General features: G+C 40.1%; 1 protein-coding gene across 1 annotated transcript; it reads right to left on the bottom strand.

Annotated features, from left to right (window-relative positions):
* Nucleotides 1-8,217: 8,217 nt before the first annotated feature.
* PIGM (phosphatidylinositol glycan anchor biosynthesis class M) lies at nt 8,218-23,821 on the bottom strand (the record flags this gene model as incomplete). Its single annotated transcript, XM_026844152.1, has 1 exon — nt 8,218-23,821. A coding segment is annotated over one exon (900 nt), but the record flags the coding sequence as incomplete, so codon positions are not given.
* Nucleotides 23,822-23,827: the final 6 nt, after the last annotated feature.

Here is a 23,827-nt window from a genome sequence, read left to right as displayed (position 1 = left end):
GGAATAATAATTCCTAAGGGAACCCTTTTTCAGTCACCACCTTGCTTGCATGAACATGTGGCTTGAATGCTGACCATCCTTTCTTGTCCAGTTACCTTTCTTCTTGTTCAGAGTAGGAATGAAGACAAATGTCAAAGACATGAAAGCATTTCCAAATAAGAAGCTAAGCAGTGAGTGTTGTTCAGGGTCTTCTGGTTTCCTTCAGCAACATCCTTCACCTGACAGTGAGGTGAAGTCTTTCACAGAGAGAGGGCTGATCCTAGAGATATCACACAGAGGAAGAGGAAGACTTCACTTCGTGATGGGGTGGAGATAAAAATACTCAGCTGACATACTGCAACATGTATTTCTAAAATGCTGAGGAGGTCTAGTTTATGTTTTTCTTTTATGTAATTCCTGCCTGCTGACCACTCCATTGTTTATTGTGTGTTAAATAGCATTCTATCACTGGTAAACATATCAAACATTGCACCGGGGCTAGATCTGACAGTAACAATGCCCTTTTTGTTTTCTATAATCTTTAAAAGTGAATTGTGCAGTTTTTCAGTATTTCTCTTCTGAGAGCATGGCTTCAGTGTCTTCCTTTCAGACGACATTATCAATTGCATTATATTGTTTCATGGGGGCATGAAGAGGATGTAATTGAATAAATACTCTCAGACTCAGATTTGTGTCCATCAGTATGTATTTAAAATTAGATGTCTACCTGTGCAGGGGGGACCACCAGTGCTCACACCCTGCCTGCCCTTCCAACCATCTGCCACCATCCTCACTGGCCACAGCCAGTGGGCCAGAGGAGCACCTTGGAGCAAGGAAGACGGAAAAATTCAAGAGGGCTGAAGCACACACTGTCATTGATTTTTCCATTCTTGAGTCTTCCTCAGCAGCCAAATCAATCTACATATACATGAGTTTACTTTAAATTCTGGCCCTTGAGGAAGGAAATTTGGGATTAGCTTCATGAAGAAAGAGCTTCCATGGTGCCAAGCTCTCACTGTAATTTCCAGGATGTCACTTTTGCAGAGCCTGGGCTCTTCCAGACAGAGACTCCTCCAGCGCAGCATGTGGAGTGCTGGCATCACCAGCCACCTTCTCCCTCATTTAGCATCTAATTTAGGGTGCCTTGCAGCTCCAGCACAGAACCACTGCTCTCCCCACTTCTGGGCTGACAGAAGGGCAGGTCCATGTAGAAAACCTATGTCATTCAGAAACATCCTCAGATTTCTCTCTAAAATTGACTATTCTGGACCCCCTGAACCAGCAGACATGAAAGCCACCTAGCACTCAATCAAGTCAGGAGGGTTCCTTACTGTTCTCTTTGAGAACACTGATGCAGCTGAAAATCTGTCCCCTCCTCCCTTAATCCTGCTTCCCCCTTTCTGTCCTGATTCAGTATCAGGGCAGCAAAATGCCAGGCAGAATATTCAGCAGCTAATAGGTGGAAGGATCAGCAAAATAAAATAACTAGGATCAGTGAGAGCGAGCTAACCTTATTCTGTGAGGAAACATGTGATTAGATGTATTAGTAGACAAAATAATGTTTGGTTTTGGATTAGGTGTACTTCCCTGAACTCACTGCAGTCATTTAGGTGGAAAACAGTATAGAATTTAAAAAACAGACCAGTGGCAGGAGGGAGATTTTGTTTTCTCCCAATGCAAACTAGAAAATTTACATGTACCTCCCTATATACAACTTCCTTTCTGTGACTGGGAAAGTAGCCAAATGAAAATGTTTTCATTACAAGTATAATAAAAAAGGGGCAACTACTTAAGTTTCACCAGATGCCAGTAAATACCAGTGGAGATCACTCAACAAAAATTACTTGTTTGAAGAAAATCATAAATTAATTAGATAATTCTGCTGGATGCCTGTCATCCTTGATTAAAAGAATACACTCCTCAAGATGTCATGGCTGAAAAGTAGGAGTCAGTCACACAAAAAACCTTATTTCACTATGTAACAAAATACCTTGGGATCCATTTTATGAGGTAAATAAAAAGGCAATTATCTCATTAATCTCCTTTTGAAGTAAGTATGTATTTCAACAATTAAATTGAAGGAATAAAAAAGTTGCATAGACTATTGCTAATATGCTGAATTATGAAGGTCTGGAAGGGTAAAGGAGAGTTGCTTTCCCCATGGATGTACATCTCTGGTTCTGTTGGCCCAGAAAGGCTGTTTACTTTCAAACAGGGCCTACCTGCATCTGGCCTCCTACATCAGCCAAGATAGAAGACCACAGTGTATAAGTTTTTTTTCCCCTCAGTCTCTGAAACAGCTTTGGATCTCTAGACCGTGATGCACATTGGGATCCAGTGGAGGTGCCCAACAGATGGCTTGAGATACTTCAAGACAGTTCTCAAAAACACCTTAGGAATTAAGGAGCTAGTGGGACTTGGGTTTATTTGGGAAATGGGATTTTAAATTTCCCGAATTACCACACTGCTTCTAAATGTTTGCCTCAAACCTAGTTCTGTCAAGGATACCAGGTGAGCTAAAAACCATTCAGTTTAACTGTGTAGGTATAAAACCATTTCCAGTTTTTACAGCTACTTAATTTACCAGGGAAGGTGCTATATGTTTGACAGCTTTGTACGTAGAGCTTACGGATCTGAAGTCAAGAGCTGCTGAACCAGATAAGCAGAAGGACTTAGTGACAGATAAAGCCTGTAAAGACATTGCAAAGCAAGCAAATTTGGCAAAGGTACAGAGAGGTTTAGAAGCAAATCTGCAGAAGTGGAATTTTCAGATTACTCTGAAAAAGTGTCAGCTGGAACCCAGATCACTTTTGTTTGGAATTTTAATATCATGCACAAATCAAGGAACACCAGAATACTGGAAGAGGACATTAAAAAGTGAACTCTCAGAAAGCAAAGGTAGGATCCATCTGAACCAAAGTGAAACAGTTAAACCAAAATGTTGACAGCAGTTAGTTATATTTGAGCTGGGTACAAGGTAAATGCTACCTGTGGATACCTGACATGGATAAGAAGAAATCTAGAGATATGTTTTAGAAAAGTATCTTTCTGTCCTAGAAAGTGTATGATAAGATGTATCACTGAACTAGAACAGTCAGACTAACAATTCAGACAATTTTCAGAAAATACCTCAGTGAAAAGATACTCTGAGGAAGAACACACACAGGAGGAACACAGCAACAGCAACAAATGTCCGTGCACCACAGTAGAAAGTTTCATAGCAAGAATGAATGGAAGAAAATGGCTGGGTTTTGAAAAATCTCTGTTATAAGAGATGTTCCTAAAAACATGAATTCATAAATGAGTGGGTCCCCAGGAACAAGGCTGAGGACAGCCCCTCCCTAGCAGGGAGCAGCACCATGGCAGAGGCATCCACAGAAACATTACCAGGATCAGCACACAGAGAAATCTGCTTGGAAATGCCACAGAGGCAGCAGTACCCTGCTGATGAACATACCCAGGGGAAAGAAGCTGAGGACACACTACTGGGGGCTGCAGCTACTCCAAAGAGGAACGGGCAGCTTGTGCTAGGCTGTTATTCTGGGGATGCCCAAGGAAGCACTGCTGCTGCTGGGGATGGAGAGCGAGTCCTGAGTTCATGTGACAAAGGCTACACATTCAGGGAGCGGATGGCTCCTATGCGGTGTTGTCTGGCTTATCTTCTCATCCTGGAAGGGAAGCACTTTCATTTTAAGCAGAATTTGTGCCTACAGCAGAGAGTCTTTCTTAGGTGTTGACCTGACATTAATAAAATGATGGTCTGGAGGATGCAAAGATAGGGATCCTGAAGTGTATCAGCAAGAAGCTTCCTTGAATCGCACTAAGCACATCTTTCTGTAAATTATTACGCATTAAAGAATCACCCCTCACTTTCATCATCCATTTTTCCACTACTCTGAATCTAGGCAATAAAAATCAGTGGAAGGATTTTTCAGTTTCCATTACTCCAGGTTATACTGTACCTGTTTGTAAACAGTTACATCTGATTCCGATTTACACATAAGCCCTTTTAAACACTGTAAAGAGGCCTTAAAGGGTGTCATTTACATTCTCACACACTTCAAGGGCCCTTTATATTGCCAGAGTACCAAACAGAGCCATGGCAGGTTCCATGAAAGTGGAAATCAGGCATGATTCCTCTAAAATTGAACTTCATTCAGGCAGATCTGCATCCAGCATTGGGAGGGAGAAGGGCATCTGGACAGCTGAGGATGAGAGATGCTGTATGGAGCAGTGCCCATGAGGCTGTGTCCTTTAGCACACACCTGTTCTCTCTTTCCTTCTTTCCTCTTCTGCTTGTACATCTGTTGCAGCACAGAGCTCTCACCTCTAAATAACAGAAAGAGGGAGCAAAAATTATTTCATCATGATTTCATGTGATTCCCTGGGTAGGTAAAAATAAAGTTGTTAAACTGGTGACCATGCATGAATCTCACAGAAGTGACAGCGCCAACTCCTCTGTGCTTTTCTTATATTGCAGAGCTAAAAATAACCAATATGATGTTGGCCTGAGATTTTATAAGACTGTCTGTGTTACCCTGATGACAAAGAAATAACTTGGCAACATTGATGTCAGTGCCCAATCAGGATGTGGCATGGCAGAAATTACATCACGAACAACTAGAAATGATGGGGAGCTTTTCACCAAAATCTTCTGAGGAGAAGATTTCACCGGGGATGGCAGGAGACTGACGGGTCTCAGAGTGATTAGTGTAAGACTAGGACTAGGAGGACATGGTATGCAATGTCCCATAGTGAGAGCAGGCACATCCCCTTCTTCCCTCCCATATGCAAAAGCTAAGATGTTTTTTTTGTTCTGAATACTGAATCTGATATCCAAGAGACTTCTCTCGTTTCAACATCAATGAATATCCTCAGATATCACTAATGATCACTCTCACTATCTCACCTTTCTTCCTTCTCCCCTCTAGTAAACCAAACATATCTCCACACATCTTTTAATTTCACTCTAGAATCAAAATCTCCACATTTGTCATGAAACATAATTATCACACTCTGACCAGTGCTAGTGAGAATGAAAATGTGGTGAACAAGAGACCTGTGTAACCTCAGTGTAAAATTATTCTTAAAAGCACACTTCAGTAGTATAAGGACTGAGAGAGGTCGTAAAAACCACAATCAGTCAAGAAAGGGAGGGCACCTCTCCGACCAGAATCACATCTCTGCACCCTTTCTGTCTTCAGAAGAGTTTCACAGGACTGGCTGGGAGAAGACCTGACCCAAGCAGACTTTCAATCAAGTGAAATCTGCTAACAGAAGTGTCTAATAGATTGATCATGCAAAAGCACTTCACGGTTGCCATTGCTTTTCTAGCCCGCAGTCATGAGTAATCCCTTGTTTCCTTCCTTCTTTCTTCCACAGGATATTACAAGACAGAGCAGATTGCTAAGAGAGCAAATGAAGGGATGGCACCAAAAGCAGCTGTCAAGTTTGGATTCCTTAGATAGGAACAGTCTGATCAGCAGCAAAGCCCAAAGAAATATTTGGCTTTGAGTCATTTTCTCAAGCACCATGGGGAACAGAAAATGGGAGGGGGACAGCAGTGAGAGAGCTATAGATTATTTTGCTGTCTGTTTAACTTTTCTCTACATAGCCATCTATTTAATTGTGGAGTAGAGTTTTTCCATGTCCATCACATAAAGGAGATGCCACATATGATAAACACAAATCAAATATTTACCAAATGTTCAAAGAATATCTCTCACATTGAGAAGACTACTACCTCATGACAAAGCCATGAGTGTCTTTGATAGTTTGAACGCACAGCTAACTGAAAACGAAAATTATTCCCGTGCCAAATGAAAGCAGGGGCATGTAAAGGCTTGATCAGGCTCTTCATTATGGAAATATTGCCACCTGGTTCAGGACTGAACCGCCTAATTTATTTGAGTGAGCCTCACCTCTATGATTTGTTCATTCCCTTCAGTTTTTACCTTTGATATCTCTTTTGTATTTCATAGAATCATAGAATCATCTAGGTTGGAAAGGACCCTGGAGATCATCCATTTCAACTAAAGGGTCTCAAGGAATTAGTGTGGTCTCGTTGTCTAAGGTCTTGGTGGTCTTGTGCACAGTTCTTTCTAACAGCAGATCTTTCTAACAGCAATATAAGTTGTTTCAATGCTTGTATGACACTTAAGTGTGTGGAGTGGCAACCTTCCAGTTTTTGCAAGAGTTGGCAGCTAGTGTAGCTCCTTAATAGAACAGCAACATATTTCTCTTTCAGATTTGCAGTTTCTAAATGTCACTCTTTTATTGTTGATTTATAGAACTCTTTTCTTGCCAGACCCAACCAGAGCAATATATATACATGAAATAGATACTATATACTCCAAAAATAATGCTTTTTCCCTTGATTGAATCAAAAATTACGATAAAGCATTGTAAATTGTCTCCTTTAAACCATTTTATAAAGTAAATCAAATGGTTGGATCTCTCTGAAAGAGAAGTCTTCTAATTTTATGCAGAGCATTGCACAGGGCACTGAAGAATAAGGATGAATGACTGCTAATTTACAGACATTCTTGACCATATATTTAATTTCTGTAAAAGATTGTTATCTTGCTGTCTAATTTGATAAATTTGAATGAATAATGCACCTGTTTACTGAAAGCTATGCTTCAGATTTATCTTCTAACATTTTATTTGAACACGCTAATATCCTCAAAACCTACATAAAATGGAAAAAAAAAATGATCTAGTGATAACAATCTAGAAATAACAGTACCACAAATGAGATTTTAATTGGACAGAGACAGGAAAGACAGTCAGTCACTCAGCAGTCTTATCCCTGTTATTTCTCCCGAAGAAAGAGATGATATTTGGTGGTCACCCTGACAAAATCAATACTTGAGGGACAAAGGTCAAAATTTAGGGAAAAGCAATATTGTGGTTTTTGCATATTTAACACATGTGACCCCTCATGTTGGTACAAACATAGGGGAGTTCTGGACTCTACCCAGACTCCTGGGCTGCAGGTGAGAAACCTCCAGGGCTGCATGTGTCACTCTGGTCAGCATCATGATTTTGCACTGGGCTCCATTATAAATAACTCCCCCTTCCATAGTTGGCTTGTGCAGTTAAAACAGCTGCCAGTGATGGTCAGCAGATTTGTAGGTTTCATGATTTTTCAGATCCTGAGCTGACAACTTTACCTTTGCCCCAGCAGACACCAACACCCTCTATTCTTCCAGAGGAATGTTGTGGTTTCATCCTGCGTTGCTCACCCTGCCCACTTGCAGGGTTTCAGCTGCTGTAGGTGAATGGGAGGCTGAGTCTGTGGCAATTAGCTTTCTGCTGCCTCCTGTTTTGCCCTGCGTGGAAATGGAGAAATAAATATCCCCTAGTGCAGGAGTAAAGACTAAGCCGTGGGAATTGCAGAGACATCTGAACTTTGCTGCCTTGACAGAAGCATGCACAGAGAGGCTGTGAGGACACTCGAGTCTTTGATTTCTGGGAGAATGTTGAATGTTTGGGAAGTTCTGGCATATTTTGGGGGGGCATCCATTTCGTGGAAAATTGGCAGTATGTGTCTGAATATGTTTTGAAGAATTATTCTTCTCTATACAGCCATGCTGCTTACTTTTAGGGAGAGCATCAAGAAAGAACAACCTTTTACAGAAAGTGCTTGAACACAGTAAATGAAAGTTTTTAAACGATAACATTAAATAAAATAAGAAAAAATAAAAGCTGCTTTAAACATACCAGCTAAAGCTAATTTCATATTTCTGTCATAGTCCAGAAGCTAGACCACAGTATGAAGGAGCTTGAAAGAATGTACAGTAATTAGTGTTTTCCAATAGCTTTGGTTTTGTATTTATTTATTTTTAAAAAGGCAGAAATTACATAGTACTGAAATTTGAAGAAGGAGGTAGATATTTGCTAGCACCCTCTAGGGAGTTTTAAGGTGCTATAGATGGAGGTTTTCTATTTATATCATGTAAGTAATATCTTGAGAAACATGTGGGGGACGTGGCGATAAAGTGAAAGCCTGCTGGTTTAAATGGCACTACAAATGTGGCCATTTTTTTTCTGAAATAAAAGAATAGAGCCCATAGCCAGCTTGTGTAATAGATTAGCACCCTCTAAGGACCTGCCGCAGCAGGGACGATCTGGGCAGAACTACGCTGTTATCTAACAGGGACAACAGTCCTGCACATAGGTAATTTGATCATTCACAGACAGATGTCATCCTCATGTAATGGGCAGATTGGGCTGCAGTATGAGGTGATATTTAGCTCATTAAAAAGAATTCTTTGCTTAAAGCTTTTGCTTTTCCCATTAAGTAAAGCTGCTTACTTTTTTTTTTTTTTTTTCCTGTATTGAAGATGTTTGAGATTTTCAGAGGAGAATCATGTTGAAATGGCTGCGAAATTGCTCAGCTTGGCTCAGTTGTCTTGCACTGTTACAGACATCTTAATGCACTGTGTGCTTATTCTCTGCACAGCAGCCTTGAGTGCAAACAGAGAAAATGGCCACTTAAACATTTGTGAACTCGGACTTTGTTCCACAGACAGAGATCCTGTACACAGCTAGATCTGACTCCTTTCCACGCAAATGAACTGGAGAAAACAGGGGTATAATCCCCTCCCCACAGTTGAGTCACCTGATTTCACACCCTATGCCTGTGCATGGTGACAGGGCAGAGGCGGCTTTATTTAAGCATACTCGCCTCCCCTATCCCCTTCTATCTGCCCACAAGTGACAGTGATTCCCATGGGTTTTGTGCTGGTGTCCAGGCTAGGGCTTGCTCAGTCAGGTATTTCAAGAGTGCCAGAGCCTGTGGCCAATGTTTGTTCCCAGTGCCAGGGCAGCATATCTCACCTGGGGCACTGGAGCTCCCCAGTTATGCACGTGTCCTTGCATTCTCCCACATCAGGCTCTGCTAGCAGCATGCCATGCTGGGGCCACACGGATCCAGGAGACTTCCCACCACCTTTCCTTAGATGAAGGCAGAAAGACAGTACAGTATTATTCTTGTGGCACCCCATTGTCCTTCCTGCCTAGGAGAATAGATAGGGTATCTCAAATTTCTGCATGGGAATAATCACTTGTGAGGACCTGTCACCCCTGTCCCAGTGCCTGTATGCCACTGTTAGAGCCCCACATTTGCTAGTGCTCTGTTGACAGCCAACCCCTGCCTCCTATTGCTTAACAGATGATCAGTTTTTGGCAGCCATCAAGGTGGATCTTACAATTCTAGATGACAATTATCAAATATATAATTGAGCTCAGCTGTAGCCTTATTTGACATAGCTTCCCAGCTGTCCATGGATGGCTTTGTGTACAGCTGTTTGGGGCTTTTGCCTCACAGTCTGTACCCCAGGGAATTATAGGTATTGCCATCAGTCCACAAAGTCATAGTATCCCTGTCAGTGTCACTAATAAAGCAAACATTGCACATACAGACGATGACTGAATCTTCATGCCTCTTTGCCCTGATCTGGGTTGGCACTGCCTTCCCTGGGACCACACCAGTGTCAGAATGCACTGGCCTCTGTCTTAGCAGAGTCATGATCTTTCCCTGGACAGCACTTTAAACAGACTTTTGATCTCAGCAATTCTAGGCATCCCGTAAGCCTCCAAGCAAATTTACCTGCAGAAAAGGATATTTTGCATGATTGCTTGGACAATAGTGTTAGAGGTGAAACATCTAGCAAGATAGCCTTTGATACAGACTCCAAAACCTTTGAAACCAGTGGAACTGGACCCAGCAGGACTGAGCATCTCAAAACATGTCCCTTTGGAAAAACAGGCCTCTTCAGTAAAGCAGGTTCACAGGGAATGGTGCTGTAAATGTACTTATATCATCTGCTGGAAAGGTTGAACAACACTGACAAAAGTCATAACATTGGGGAATAAGTGGCAACAACTGTTTCTGTCTTACAGCTCCAGCAAGTGTTATCCCTCTCATGATGTGACCTTGTACTCTTCATTTGTGCCTGACCCACATAACACAATGTTGAATACTATTGCTATTTCCTACAGAACATCTATGTCAAAAGACTAGTATATAAGTTTTTCATCGAGTGAATGTATGGTAAATACACAAACTATTTAGATACAGTGTACTAAATTGCTTTGTAAGGTCAGAAGAACATTTTTTTTTACAAGTATTATACCTTTTAGTCACAATTTAGATAGTGAACAAATCTTGGATAAAATTCTGTAGGTGGTACTGAAGTTTCACAATAAAGTAATCTGAATTAAAGGAAGCAGAATGGCTGCTGAGAGGCCTAAAGATAGTTAATATAGGTGCAGAGCTCAGTCTGAGTACAAGATTGAATTTAAAGATGCAAACAGATTAATTGTTGGTGTGACATAAGCCCATATATGATTGGATATGATATTTTAAGATGTACTTTTGGATAATAAGTATTTTTTCAGAAAAGCAGGAATACAGAACAGCAGTAAATGTCTTTCCACTCTGGTGCACTATAATGCTATTATAATTTCCTGCATTTTTTTAATGAAGTTCGACTGCATTATCTATAGTAACTATTTACATGTGTTTTATTAAATTTATAAATCATCAGAAAATAAAATTACAGGAAATAACGAGGAACACAGCAAAAATGAGAAGATGAAGGACTTTTTAGGATGATTAAGGATACACTGTAATAGGTGAAGTAAAAATAAAAGTGAAAATGGGGAATTGGTAAAACTCTTCCTCAGAGGCACTTGATTAACATTTCTCTTTCTAAATGGCTGTTGAGTAAAAGGCTGGGTTTGCCATCACAGGGTGTTGGTGTTTTTCTCTGTATTCTGGTTAGTTGTAATAATTGCAATCAAATTTATTCTGGCAAAACCAATATATTAAGTGTGCTTTTTCAGATGGGAACTTCTAACTCTTGTTAGCTTTTGTAGTTAGGTAACCAACTGGCAACATGAGCACTGACATGACTCTTGTACCATGGCAATCACAAAGGTGAGCTAGGAACTAACAAAAATTGCTCCATCCAGAGTTCTTGTGAGAAACTATTCACTGTCTGTGTGGGTTTTAAGTAGGACACCCAAATAGGAAGCCCTGAAACTTTTCTAAGATGTGAATAAAATGTAGCTCTGTGAAGAACTGGGGAGAATTCCATTAATTGAACAAAAGGAAAGTTAGCAGCTAAGATTGTCAGAAGCAGCTTGGATCAGATGTTTTTGTTTTACTCCAGAAAAAGAAGACTAAGAAAATTTTTTGCTTTTTTATGTTTGATGTTTTTCTTTTTTTCCTTGCATAGTTTTTTCTCATGTCAAATGGCCAAACCCGGAAACCCTAATCCAAAACTGAAAAGGAAGCCTCAGAAAACATATTTTGTTGGTGCATGCATGTTCCACACATGCCATAAAATTTCATGGCAGTGAATTCACTCGCTGGTTTGGAGCCTCCTATTCCCACGAGGACTTAGTGTTCACTAGGTGGGCATCTGGTGCAGAACTTCATTCAAAAGAAAGTCAGATTCTGTATATTGACAGCACACTGTGATGCAAGCCAACACACAGCAAGTGGGGACAGCTGGGGGAACTTATTTTAGTACTGCTCTCAACAAAAACACAAATGTAGATACTCTTTAGAAATTTGACTGAGGTCTGGTCACACCTTGTCATGGAATTTCTGTGGGAGCTTGTTCTGGAGTCTTTATTAGGAGACAAATGACAAATATAGCATTTATCATCTGGTTTGGGTGATATCTTATGTTGTGCTCAGTTCTTCCTCACCTGCTCTAGAAATGTAAAAGGCATTTGTTTTAAGTAGCTGTAATGCTTTTGGAAAGCATTTGCTCAGCACTGCTACAGTATGGGTTTTCCTACGTCACAGGAAGGTTTGCACAATACACACCTGTTGCTGATAAGTCCCTGAAGATAGAAGGATCACTTCCTGTGAAAAGTGATAATTCACATTTCTGGTGCATCAAATTTTGACTGCACAAGAACAAGTATAATTTATTACAAGGATCTTACTACATATTTTTCTGTTTGCTTGGGAAATAAATGCACACATTATTTGTGTTTTATATAAACTACTGAAAAGCTATCAGATTAAAATGACTTTCTGTCCCATAGAACTGACTGCTAGGTGTGACAGCTTCTAGATACCAACCTCTTTGCCATCTGGTCTCTCAGAAGATCAAAAACTCTGCATTTGCTTTGAAAGCAGCTCTGCCGTATGGCAGCATAGTACCTATTTAAATTCGCAAGGCTGAAATATATCCTTTAGTTTTCATAAGTGTTCTTGAAACTCCTTCGTAGAAATCTGGCATTGGAATAACATCCGCATTGCCCATCTAAATTTGAGCCATGTTTTTTCTTTCAATATTCTGATCTTCTCTAACAGACAGTTTCTTCATATTCATTGACCAAACATACACAAGATAACATGTTCTCATGAATATATTTGACCTTTAAGTTGCTGAACACTATGTATGTTCAGTGACTAATGCAGCATGATTCCTTTGTAAACTGTTCGATCTGGCCTGCAGTCAAAGCACCTGAATTACTTCTAACACCTTGGCTTGACAAGAAGATGTAATTGTATTAGTTTCTCAGTTTTTGCAAATACACTTTAATTCAGGTCTAAATAATGCTCAAATTTCAATCAGCTAAGTCCCCAGCCGAGACCTCCTATGTTGTCCTGAGGATTAATTTGACAGAATTTCAGCTACTAATCAACACTAAGGATCAAATTACTTGTAATTTTTCCAAACTGCTAAATTAATATGGTGTTGGCTTTGATGAACTGCAACAAAAATACATTTTTATATGGTACTGTAAATTGTCTGTAATGCCTCTGTAACAAAAGTTCACTTCTGTTTCTGCAGAGGCATAATCGAAGTCAAAAGTATGCGAGTGTGAAGCGAAGAGACAAAGTGCAGCAAATGTCACTGACAACTAGTGGCTTTAAAGAAGGCATTTTCAATTATCTTGTGAGCCACAGTGTTTACCTTTGATGTCTCTTGCTGGGCTTCTAACCTGTTCGCACAGAACCTGGGATGAGGCGGCTCTCAGAAGTGCAGAACAAACTCTGCTCCCATCATGATAAGAGCCAAGCATGGCACCTATATGCTGTCAGAGTTAGCCTGCCTGCAAGGAAATGCTAGAAAATGTGCTAGTATGAGAATAATTAAGTGGAAGAATCTGGTTTAGACAAAAGCAGAAACTTGTCCAACACTAATCTATTCCAGATTGCACGGAAGCTTTCAGTAGCTTTCACCTTCTTTGAATTCTCAGAGAACCACTGTAAAATCAGAACCAACGAATGACAGAGAACTGCAGGACAGTCTTTCACAGTAGATTAACATTAGCTGCCAGGTTCAGAGACCTCAAGACCACAACTACACAGAGACATTGAATGCAAGACATGTCTGTATGTCTACCTGGACAGGACTTATGTAGGAATTGTATCGCTGGTAAAGAATTGCCTTAGTGACTGCAGTCACACAAGTGGACTGCAATATATGAGCAGTTCTGAACTACACGATGTGTAGCGAGCTTTCTTTTAATCCGTTCATTTAAACACTGGAAACATAAGAGAATTCCTTTTGTCCAAAGTCACATTTCAAGGGCATGTTCAGCTGCTCTGACTGGGAAGCGATGGGGAGAATCAGGACAAAATATGATTGCTGCTTTCCCTCTGAGACAGCAGGTGCCATGCTGGGGGTAGACAGAGCGAAGGAGACCAACAAGGCATGTGCACAATACCTGGAGGAAAAGTCTCTTTGGGGAGCTAGGACCTGTTAAAGACAGCTGCCATGAGCCCAGGTGTGATGAGACCTCCAGCCTCTCCAACACAGCAGCTGTTTTCTGCCTGTCTTGATTTTCTGAGATAAAATAATTTCTCAGCATGGGTCAGTCCAGGCCACTCATCACCAGCTATGCCTGGAATGTTGCCCATTTCTCTTTACTTGCTTATATAGTGTTTTAGACACAAAATCTGCCACTCTTTAATCTTGTGCCCTGTCAACTGCAGTAGTCTGTAGAAAGCGTTTATTTTCTGGTAAAAGATCACACTTCTTTTCTGCAGCCATCACTACTTTTTCTTACCTACAGATTAATTATCTTAAATAGAGCTAAATCTTAAATAGAGCTAAAGGTAAACTATTATTAAAACAGAAGATTTTTGTGAAAACAGTTTTGGCTAGAGTCTGAATCTTTATTTTTCAATGACACAAATCGTCAGTACAGGTAACCGGAGTTGTGCCAATTTATTTGTTTTTACCTGTACTCCTTCCTTCCCCCATCTCATTGAGAACATGTGAAGTCCCATAAGAAAGCTGTGGTTTACTTTCAGAAGAGAGGCAGCCAAGCTGCAAGGGCTTGGTATGCTTGAGTTGAGCTGGCCTAATAAGCTGTCTGAATCTACCTGTTTTTTAATTGCCTAGGCAGCTAAAAACACCTCTCTTTTATCATACAGATTTGCTTTGCCAGTTTTGATTTCTCTTTTCTCCCCTTCTCATCTATCGATGTCACCAGCTGCTGTCATCTGTGAAATGGCAAAGAAACAAAGTGCAGTTGTGGTTTACTGGCACAATCTGGTACCATCCACTCTGGAAAAACAGAGCAAGCACATGCACAGGCCCAGAACTAAGATGTTATCTGACATACAACTTCAAGTGGTGTAAAAGCAAGGGCATAAACAAGTAACTGAGCATACTTGGTTATGGGAATGCTCTGCTGGGACACTTGTATGGTTAGGAACAACCTAGGAACAACCATCATGGATTTGACCAGTATCCTTCTCCAAATGTGGTCACCAACAGATGCATAGGAAAACTAGACAGAGGAGAGATTTCCCCAGAAATGCTTCCCTAGGTTACCATGATTTGCAGTTTAGTGAATTCCCAAGACCAGAGAAGAAGTGGTTTTTAATTTAATAGCCCTTGACAAATTTTTATTCTGTGTATTTGTCCAGTTGTTTTCATAGCCATGTAATTTAACACCCTCAGCGTTCTGTGCCCCTAAAATTAGGAGAATATTCGTTCATTTTATGTGTGAGGTTTTTCTCTGAACATATATAACAAGGGAACTGGGGCTGGTGTCAGTTACTTCTTAGTGAAGGATCAAACATTGTTCAGTCTCCACATCAGTTTTCTCTACTGACACAATTCTAGACTTTCAACATTTTCTAGATCTCACATGATAAATGAAATAAATACAATGAAAATGACTTTTTGCTCTGAGTCACACTTACTTGCATGCTTCTCATTTTGCATATGTGGTCATGCCAGACTCCACTGCTAAAAAGCAATTGGGATTCCACATTATAAAGTAACACATTAGTGGCTGTCATCATCCATTTTACTAAGAGGCATATCTGCCCCTTCACTCTCAGGCTATTGATACGTCCTGGTAAAGGGCCTGACATGGCCCTGTAACCCAAAAGGGGCCACTTCCTATGTCCTTAGATGCTTATCCAGTTGTGGTGGGCATGAAGTCCCTGAATTTGCTGTTGTACTATTACAGATGAGGATATATATATTTATATAGGATATATATGTATCTTTAAGATATGTATAGATATATGAATAAATATATATTGCTATTATAGTATAGCTTAAGGCAACATCTGGGTGCCTTAAGAACCATGGAAAAAATCTCTTCTGGGTATGCTGTGGGGAAGTTTGCATCTGTGCATTCCCACCACCTACGGTCTCCCACACTGAGCATGCACTTGTTTGAGAAGCTTAGAAGGCTGAAGCAAATTTAGAGCACCCTGTAACTGTTTCTGGCACAGCACATCTGGTCTGGATTTAATTTTGGTAATCTGCGCATCTTTTAATGAAAGCTTTGGAGAAAGACCAAGGTGAAAGAATTCATTGTTTCACCTGTATCTGAACACAGAATTGTAATTTGCCTTTATAGTGCCACACAACTAGTAACTTTTTCTTGGATAACATCATAATATATAGGATGCTTCATGAATACACAGAAACAGTTCTCCAGCCATTATTTCTCATATCTGAGGCAACAGTAACTATTTATACCAGCTGCAGAACTGCCTGAGGTTTCATTTCCCTAATTTTCAGTATGAACTTCCAATATAATCTAAGCAGACGACTAATAGTAAAATCTTACTTACTTGAGATATCAACTACACTAGAATTTTCTAAATGATTTTTCTTAATTGTTTAGCTTTTTTACCATGAGTGCTGTTAATCTGCTTCCAGATCTTCTTTTAGCTTCAGCAGTAGTCCACCCTCTCATACAAATGCAATGCTGGAATGCATATGAGAACTTAACATATTCTGCAGAAAAGGTTTAAATATATGCAAAAAAAAAAAAAAGTATTTTGAATATTGTTTTAATCAAAACGTCTTTTGTTAAGTGTTTATCGTTTACTAACAATCAGGCTCATAACTGTTTCAAACAAGACTGCAATCACTTCATGGCACCATGTTACAGGAATGGATGAGGAGACACATCTTGGCTTGAATAAGTTGTCATTTAAATGGATCAAGCATTCAAAAGTGGCAGAGGCAAACAGCATAGCAAACTGAAATCACTGATAAATTAGTGGCAGAATCAAGTCAAGGTCTCCAGGGTCTCACTTTTGCCCTTATTTCTTGATCACTTCACTCTGTCTTGCACATGTAAATTTTGGCCCTAGCCATGCAGCATTTCTTTCCAGTGAACAAACAACATTTGGTTCACTTCCAGCAACAAACTTTCTTATACTTAATCAACCAGTTTATTAGAGCATGAAGGAAAATTGGTCATGACTTCAGTTCCTGTACTGCTAGAATTAACAAGGTGGTTGTTGCCAGCACTAAACTTGGAAGTGCTAATGGTAATTAAAATCTATTTTCAAATACATCTGACACTTTTAAGGTGGAGAAGTACTTGTTACTCATGTGAAATTCCAGACTGTGCATAAAAAAAAATAAAGGTACTACTTTCTTCAGAAAGATGTCAGCTGTGGGAAAAAATAATTATTCATTATTAATGCTATGAGATATAGCATTTGTTCTCCTTTACTGAGTTTATGGCTATGTGTATCCTCCAAACTCTTTGAGTAAGGGAAGCTGGAAACTAGAATTTACAAGTATGGCTATTTTTGGTTAAATTTTGAGTTGTTATATTGTTGTAATAATGAAAAGATATGGCAAAAGAGTACCAATATTGAAGCTGACATAAACTATCAGTAGTTTTACTATCATTTGACAAAAGCCCATTCAGTCAATATTCCTTCAGGTGCTTTTAGGTGAAACACCTTGTATTAATGAAATATTCTAACACCTAGCTCAAACGGGGCTGTGTTCCAAAAGGTAATCTTAATTATTCAACATATTCACACTACATAGTAGAAAAATAAAGGAAGGGCAATCATACTTTGTTTTCCACTTCATTTTCTAAACCTGCTTTCTGGCTAATTTAATCTATTGGATCAGTGGGAGGGACATGGGATAGATTAAAAAAATGTTGACTGTCAGATCACCAGGGGATTTGAATTAATGTTCTTTTGCACAGAATGGAAGCATATGGGCCACAGAGTGCAGCTCTCCGTGGAAAATTACTGTCAAAACACTACCATCTCTATTAGCACAGCTGCTGACTTGTGAAGCAGAAATCAGATTTTACTTGAATTAACTTTCATAAAGCAGTTTCAGAGTGACTGCTCACTAATACTCTCTTGCTACACCAACAATATTGCCTATTAACAGCTTATACAAGTCACACCTGTACAACTCCACAAGTGCTACTGTATGATGCAACATCCTACAGACCCGCTTATGATAATGTGAAGGAAGCAAAGTTATGTTCATCCAGACTGACAATTGCTACCAAGATCCCATTTTCCTCCTGTGAAAATGGAAAGCACACTTGATAGAATACCCTTCATAGAAATAATGCAGGTTTCACAGTACGGACTTACTGTTCGAGTTGTCTGCATTTTAGCTCATTTCCAAGGCTGAAGTTCTGTCTTCATACATGATCAGATACACACATTTCCTTTAGATATTTCTTTCAGATTTTCTAGCTTGCTTCCCCACAATTTCCATAGGAAATAGTGAGGATCTCTTAGCTGTCATGTCTTTATGTGCAAGCTATGAAATGTTTTGTCTGAAGAGAATGTTAAAGGCTCAAAGTTAAGCTCTAAGAATATGAAGAGGCTGAAGCTAAAGGTTTATTTACACATTAAGATTGCCTCCAATAAGCAACCTCTTGTTTCTGCAGAAACCCATGCCTGCCTCAGCACATGCTAGAGTCATGAGGAATCCTGCTGAATCAAGATACTATTATAGCATTAAAAACTGTCAAATGTTGGTCTTCTTTGTATATACTGGATAGTGTCCAATGAAAAAGAGACTTAAAAGTCATTAAAAAATGCATGGATTGCATTGATCTATTGCATGGCTTTTTTAAGGTACTTACAGAAAAGTGATTTAAAAAAAAACAAAAACAAATGGTACTGCTTCATTAACTTTCTGATATTTTTACTTCATAAAAAATATAGGTCTCTGACCTCAATTATCATGCATAAAGACTCCTACACCAACAATGTGACCAGTGCAGACTGCTGTAATGAAGAACATCAGGACACTGGTGGAATGTGTACCTTCAAATATAGTCAGAATTACTTGGTTTTTGAACACATCTGTTACAACTCAAGATCCCTGCTGCATAGGTTTTACTTTCTATATGCATCAAAATTTATGGGATTCAAGTTTTAAAGTCACTAAGAGATTCTGAGTACTGAATATAGGAAACACTTAAAAAACCTGTTTTACACAGGGCAGCTCTGAAAAATCATGTTATTCGAAGGTCACTTGACTGGGACTCTTTGCTTCTGTATCGTGCAAGTAAATGTTTAGGTTTGTGTATATGATGCACATAAACATGCCCTTAAGCAAGAAAGTTGCATGAGTGTTTGGGTTTCAGTCTAAGGGGTTTGTCCTAAATTCAGGATAATCCTATTCCATAATGATGCTATCAGTAGGGTATGCATCCTGCAGCTGTCTTTGGGAAATACATACTTTTTGAGTTCCATGTGTTCACTATGTATTTCTGCAGCCCTTTTAAAATACACGCCTCATTATTCTCAGCTAAAAAAGGGGCACAATTTGCTCAAACATTTGCTTTCTCTATAAAACCTTAGGAAAAATGCTGGAGTTTCACCCTGCTGTTAAATATAGAAGCTTCAAGGGTTTCTTTGAGAAAGCTCAGTTCAGAGCACATAATTGCTGCCTTTACTATTACAGGAGTCAATACAATGCTAGTAACACAGACAGGGCAGTTACTTAATAAGGACCAAGTACATGGTTATTCTGTCAGAGATGGTAATACAGCATGCTCATACTAAAACTTAAACACTTGTTATTGTATTTTTGTTTACCTTGTTATTTGAGTAATTCCTTTTATAAATTTTACAGCAAATCATTGTTAGATGCTGAAGCTATGACAGAAGTCCAGCCAGGAGCCTTTGGACTATAGGCTGTGGTATAAAAAGCAAGGCAAAAATGTTTTTTGTCTTGGTACTTCTTTTCACTTCATCTTTCACATCTTGCACTTTGCACTGCAGGGCTGGTTTCAGTGCAGTGTGAAAAATGTGTGCAAATGAGACACATTTCATTGGGAACATCAACTTTTTATAAAGCAATTTTGCAACCCAGGTAGGGAACGAAAGCTAGCATACAGAGTTCCTAATTTCCAGAATTAGGAAATTCTGGTTCAGTTCCTAATTACCAGATGATAAATGAACATAAAATTATTATTAAGCAAAAGAATATGAACACCATCAAAAGCAATGAATGTTCCATAGGAAATTAATTTGGTAAATTTTAAGAGCATTATAATGAATCACCATGACTTGTTCATGAATTATAACCTGTTCTGCACTCAACTACAATTATTTTGATTTAATGCTATCAGTGAATAGTTATTCAATTCCACTTAACTATCTAAAGCGATTTGCAAGAACTAAACTCAAATTATCTCTCCTGTTCGTCTTTCAGTTCATTTCTCCCATCCAGCTTTTTATGAGTCAGTGAATTACTTCTAAATCCCAAACACATTTTGGTGACTAGCTTACAAAACAACAACTGTAAAAAGAGGAACTCATACTGGATTACTAAATTTGTGACTGTAAATCTGAGCTTATATAAAGCCTTTTTATAACTTATTTATGCATGACTTTATCAAATCATCGCTGAAGGGCTGATATTGACCTGCAAGGGGATGGTAGTCTTCAGTCTCTGTTGCTGCAGAACTTGTCTTCTGAAGGCCTCAAAATGATTTAGCTGTTAATGAATCGAGAATGTATTTTTCATAAGGAAATTACTTTCCACCTAAACCCCATTATATTCCTGTCATGAATACAGTAACTCAAAATACATTTCTTTTAAAAAAAAGGGTTTTGTAGGTGGAAACACCTTTTGGCTTTCATTTGCTTTCTTTGCCAACAGGAGGAAAAAAATAAGGGAGTGCAAAGATCTGGGAACAGCATAATTAAGTCTCTTAAAGAAATATGAAACATCATTTTAGGGGAAGAAAACATGCTATTTGCAACAGAAAAATGTATAATGAGTAATAGATCAGTCGCAAGGGAAAATGAGCTATTGCCTTCATGCTGGGATGGGGCAAATAGAGGTATTGGCACAGAACAGCCTCTTCGGTCTTCTGGTGACACACTAACTGGGCATATCAAGCTCTGACTCGGAAAATAAAACCACACAGAACAATGTCTCTTCATACACTCAAAACACATACAAAATGTTTTGGTGATTAATATAAAACTAAATCATGTCTGAAAGCGACTTGTGCCACCAGTCTTTTGACTGATAAACCTCCTGTGGAAGAGGGCAACAAGCTGGTGCTAGAGAAGTCTTTCCTCCTTCCCTCTTCAACCCAGGCTGAACCAGGGGAAGGAAATTAGTGCCACATCTGTATGACCTGCCTGAAAAACCAAAAGAGTTTGTCAAAAATATATTCATTGCCTTATCGAATTTCTGGATTTCCAAAGAAGAGGCTGGCAGGATCTTCCCAATGCGAAGGCGAGTGTGAGTGCAGACTGGCAGGGAAAACCAGAATGCCTTCCAGCAGGGGAGCAGAATCACCCCCCACGGTGCTGCATGGGGAAATTATCCTTCCTCCTAACAGCTGAACTAGGCCAAAACTGTGTAAGGACGTTGTCACACCTCCTGGTAATGCCCCCTTTGGCTCTGGACTGTTGGGGCTCAGAGGCTTCCTCTCCTTTCACATAACCACCTCAGTGGGGACCAGAAGCAACATGAAAAATTCACAGATCAGAACACTGCAGTTCAGCCTCACAAGGTAGAGCTACAACCAGGAAAGAAAACCCTGTGCATAAGAAAGCAGGGAGCCACTGCAGCACTGGGGAAGTGGGCTGCCTCAGGAAACCGCACGATTCACAGAGGCAGCATGGCAAGAATGAACCTGGAAGGCAAACCCGCTTGGCTACATCCTTTCCCACTGACAACACTGGGAAACCCACCGAGTGGTTATTTTGGCCTGAAGCTCTGCTCCACGTTATACACCAAGGGCTTCACTTTCCCATTAGGATGTAAATAAAAGCTGAGGCAAATATGAAAATTCTTAAATTTGACATATGCCAAACTTATTTAAACTCAAAATTTTATTAAAAAAATACATTGCTAGTTTCCACCTCTGTCAAGGGCTGTGTACACCAGACCTCTCGTAGGATGTTCTTTAGAGTGTTGACTTCGAAATGGCTCTGAACTTCTCTCACTACCACCTGACACTCAATTCCACATCTTCTCAGTCTTATCTGGGAATAAATACCTCATTTTGACAGGTTGTAGAGCTTCCTATTTTAAAACTTTCCTTTTCTTCTGGCAACTGCTCCACTTCCTCAACTTCTTTTTCATTTATTTTAAGTAGTAGAGATATTAAGCTACTGAGAAACTACATTTCCAATTACTTTTTTGGTATAAACTCTAGTGCTTTTGGGATGCAGGTGCCTTTCTAGCTGTACTTTGCCTCTTTGCATTTGCTAACATCCACAATAACTATTAATTAACTGCAGTTTAAAGTAGTGGCCTCTTTTCTACATTGTAGCAGTAAGGAACACAAATATTTTTGCCTTATACATCTCTCTGACCCAAGACAGGTATTTGGAAAAGTCTTCCTCCATGGCAAGGGGAACAAATCTGTTCAAAAATTCAAACCATACTGAGAAGGCAAAAATAAGTATCTGAATGAGCAGGCATATCTGAATTCTAAAAGAAATTGTTTCAAGAAGTTAATGACTTGTATGAAATAACCACTTTTTTCTCGCTTTGTTCAAGAAAGACCAGGTACAGGCCACAAAGACCATATAGCTAAAACGCTGCTATGAAAAGAAAAAATGCGTGTGCATATTAAGCAATTGCCTTATATTCGTTCATTAGCTTAACCCTTGCAAAACACCCCGCCCACCTACTGCAATGTACAAGACTGCCAAACTCCAACATCCTTTTATAATCACCTGTGTCTTCCTAGACAGACGCCACAGTTCTCATCAAATAAAGCAACAATAAGAAAAAGGGTGCCAGGGAGCAAGAAGATGAGAGGGTACAATCAGGAGCCGATGGTGACCCCAGCACAGGCTATATTCTCGCTGACCAGGGCACAGTCACGCTGTGTCTGGAGGCAGCAGGTGGACACGGGTGCTGGTAACAGAGTCCACTCACAGCCCCACATATGGGAAGTGATGAACTGGTCCAGTCAGGAGTAGCAGGATGCAGGGCTGAAGAGAAGGTTACAAGGCAGTTTCAAGGTCAACGTGGGAGACAGGTACACCTGCAGATACTGCTTAAGGCACTTAAGGCTGGTCAGTGCCCCCACAGCCCTGAAAGAGTATCATTTCCATACAACATACTTTAGTACCATGTACACGCATTTACATTAAACAAAGTGCTGGTGGTATGAAAAGCCTCAGTGAAGACAGTAGAGCTGTTTCTAGGTTTTGGCCTGTTTATTACCGTTGTTTGAGGTTTTTTGCAACTTGTGCTTCTTTTTGATAATGTGAAATTATCTGAACAATTATGAGGCTATTAATAAAAAGGAAAAGTAAGCCTGCCAACCATATAAATAAAAAAGTGTTATAGCCTTTGAACTCCAGAAAGTACGCAGGAGCAAGCCATAGGCCTTGTCCAACAAACCACAGAAAGAGAAGCAGCACACCACGACGCCAGGACATCTTAACACTAGGCATTATGAGGGGCAAAAGGCAGAGATACCAGACAAAGTACTGGGACGTGCATACTTTGTTAAAGCTCACAAAAATAGAGGTATGTAGGAAACAACAGAAGGCAAGGTCTCTGTAAAATGCTATGGACACAACCAGGAGCAAAACTAGCTGGGGCAGAAAAGCTGCAAGTCCAAGGGCAAAACTCCATTTGCTCTCTGCAGTTAGATACAACATGTAGAAATAGGGAGAGAAATTATGGCGGGTATCCCTCCTGGTCAGGTGGTAGAGGTAGGCATGCTCCAAAAACTCCCAGCCATAGAGATGGTAAAATGCAGCCGTCAAGGCAGCCAGCACAGATCCAGCAACCGTTCCAAAAATCAGCACATCACGGTTCAGCATCTTTACAAAAACCCGCCAGAGGCGTGCTACGAAAGTAAAGTTCTCTTTTTTGTCACACCACGCAGCCGCCGGCCGTTCCCCGCCGCCCCGTCTGCTCTGCAGGTGGAGCGCTATGGGCAGCGCGTATGTCAGGGGGTATATTTTCACGTGCACAGCCAGCCCGTAGCAGAGCGCGGCCTTTCCTACACTCCCCCCCTCCAAGAAGTACAGGGTGGCGAGGACGAGCAGCGCGACCAGGGCCTCTGCGTTGCCGCGGCTGGAGACGGCCATGGGCAGCGGGTTGAGGAGCCAGGC

This window comes from Athene cunicularia (assembly GCF_003259725.1).
Source record: "Athene cunicularia isolate RWA chromosome 3 unlocalized genomic scaffold, athCun1 chr3_part1, whole genome shotgun sequence".
Taxonomy (NCBI): Eukaryota; Metazoa; Chordata; class Aves; order Strigiformes; family Strigidae; genus Athene; species Athene cunicularia.
This window is presented reverse-complemented; position numbering and strand designations above follow the sequence as displayed.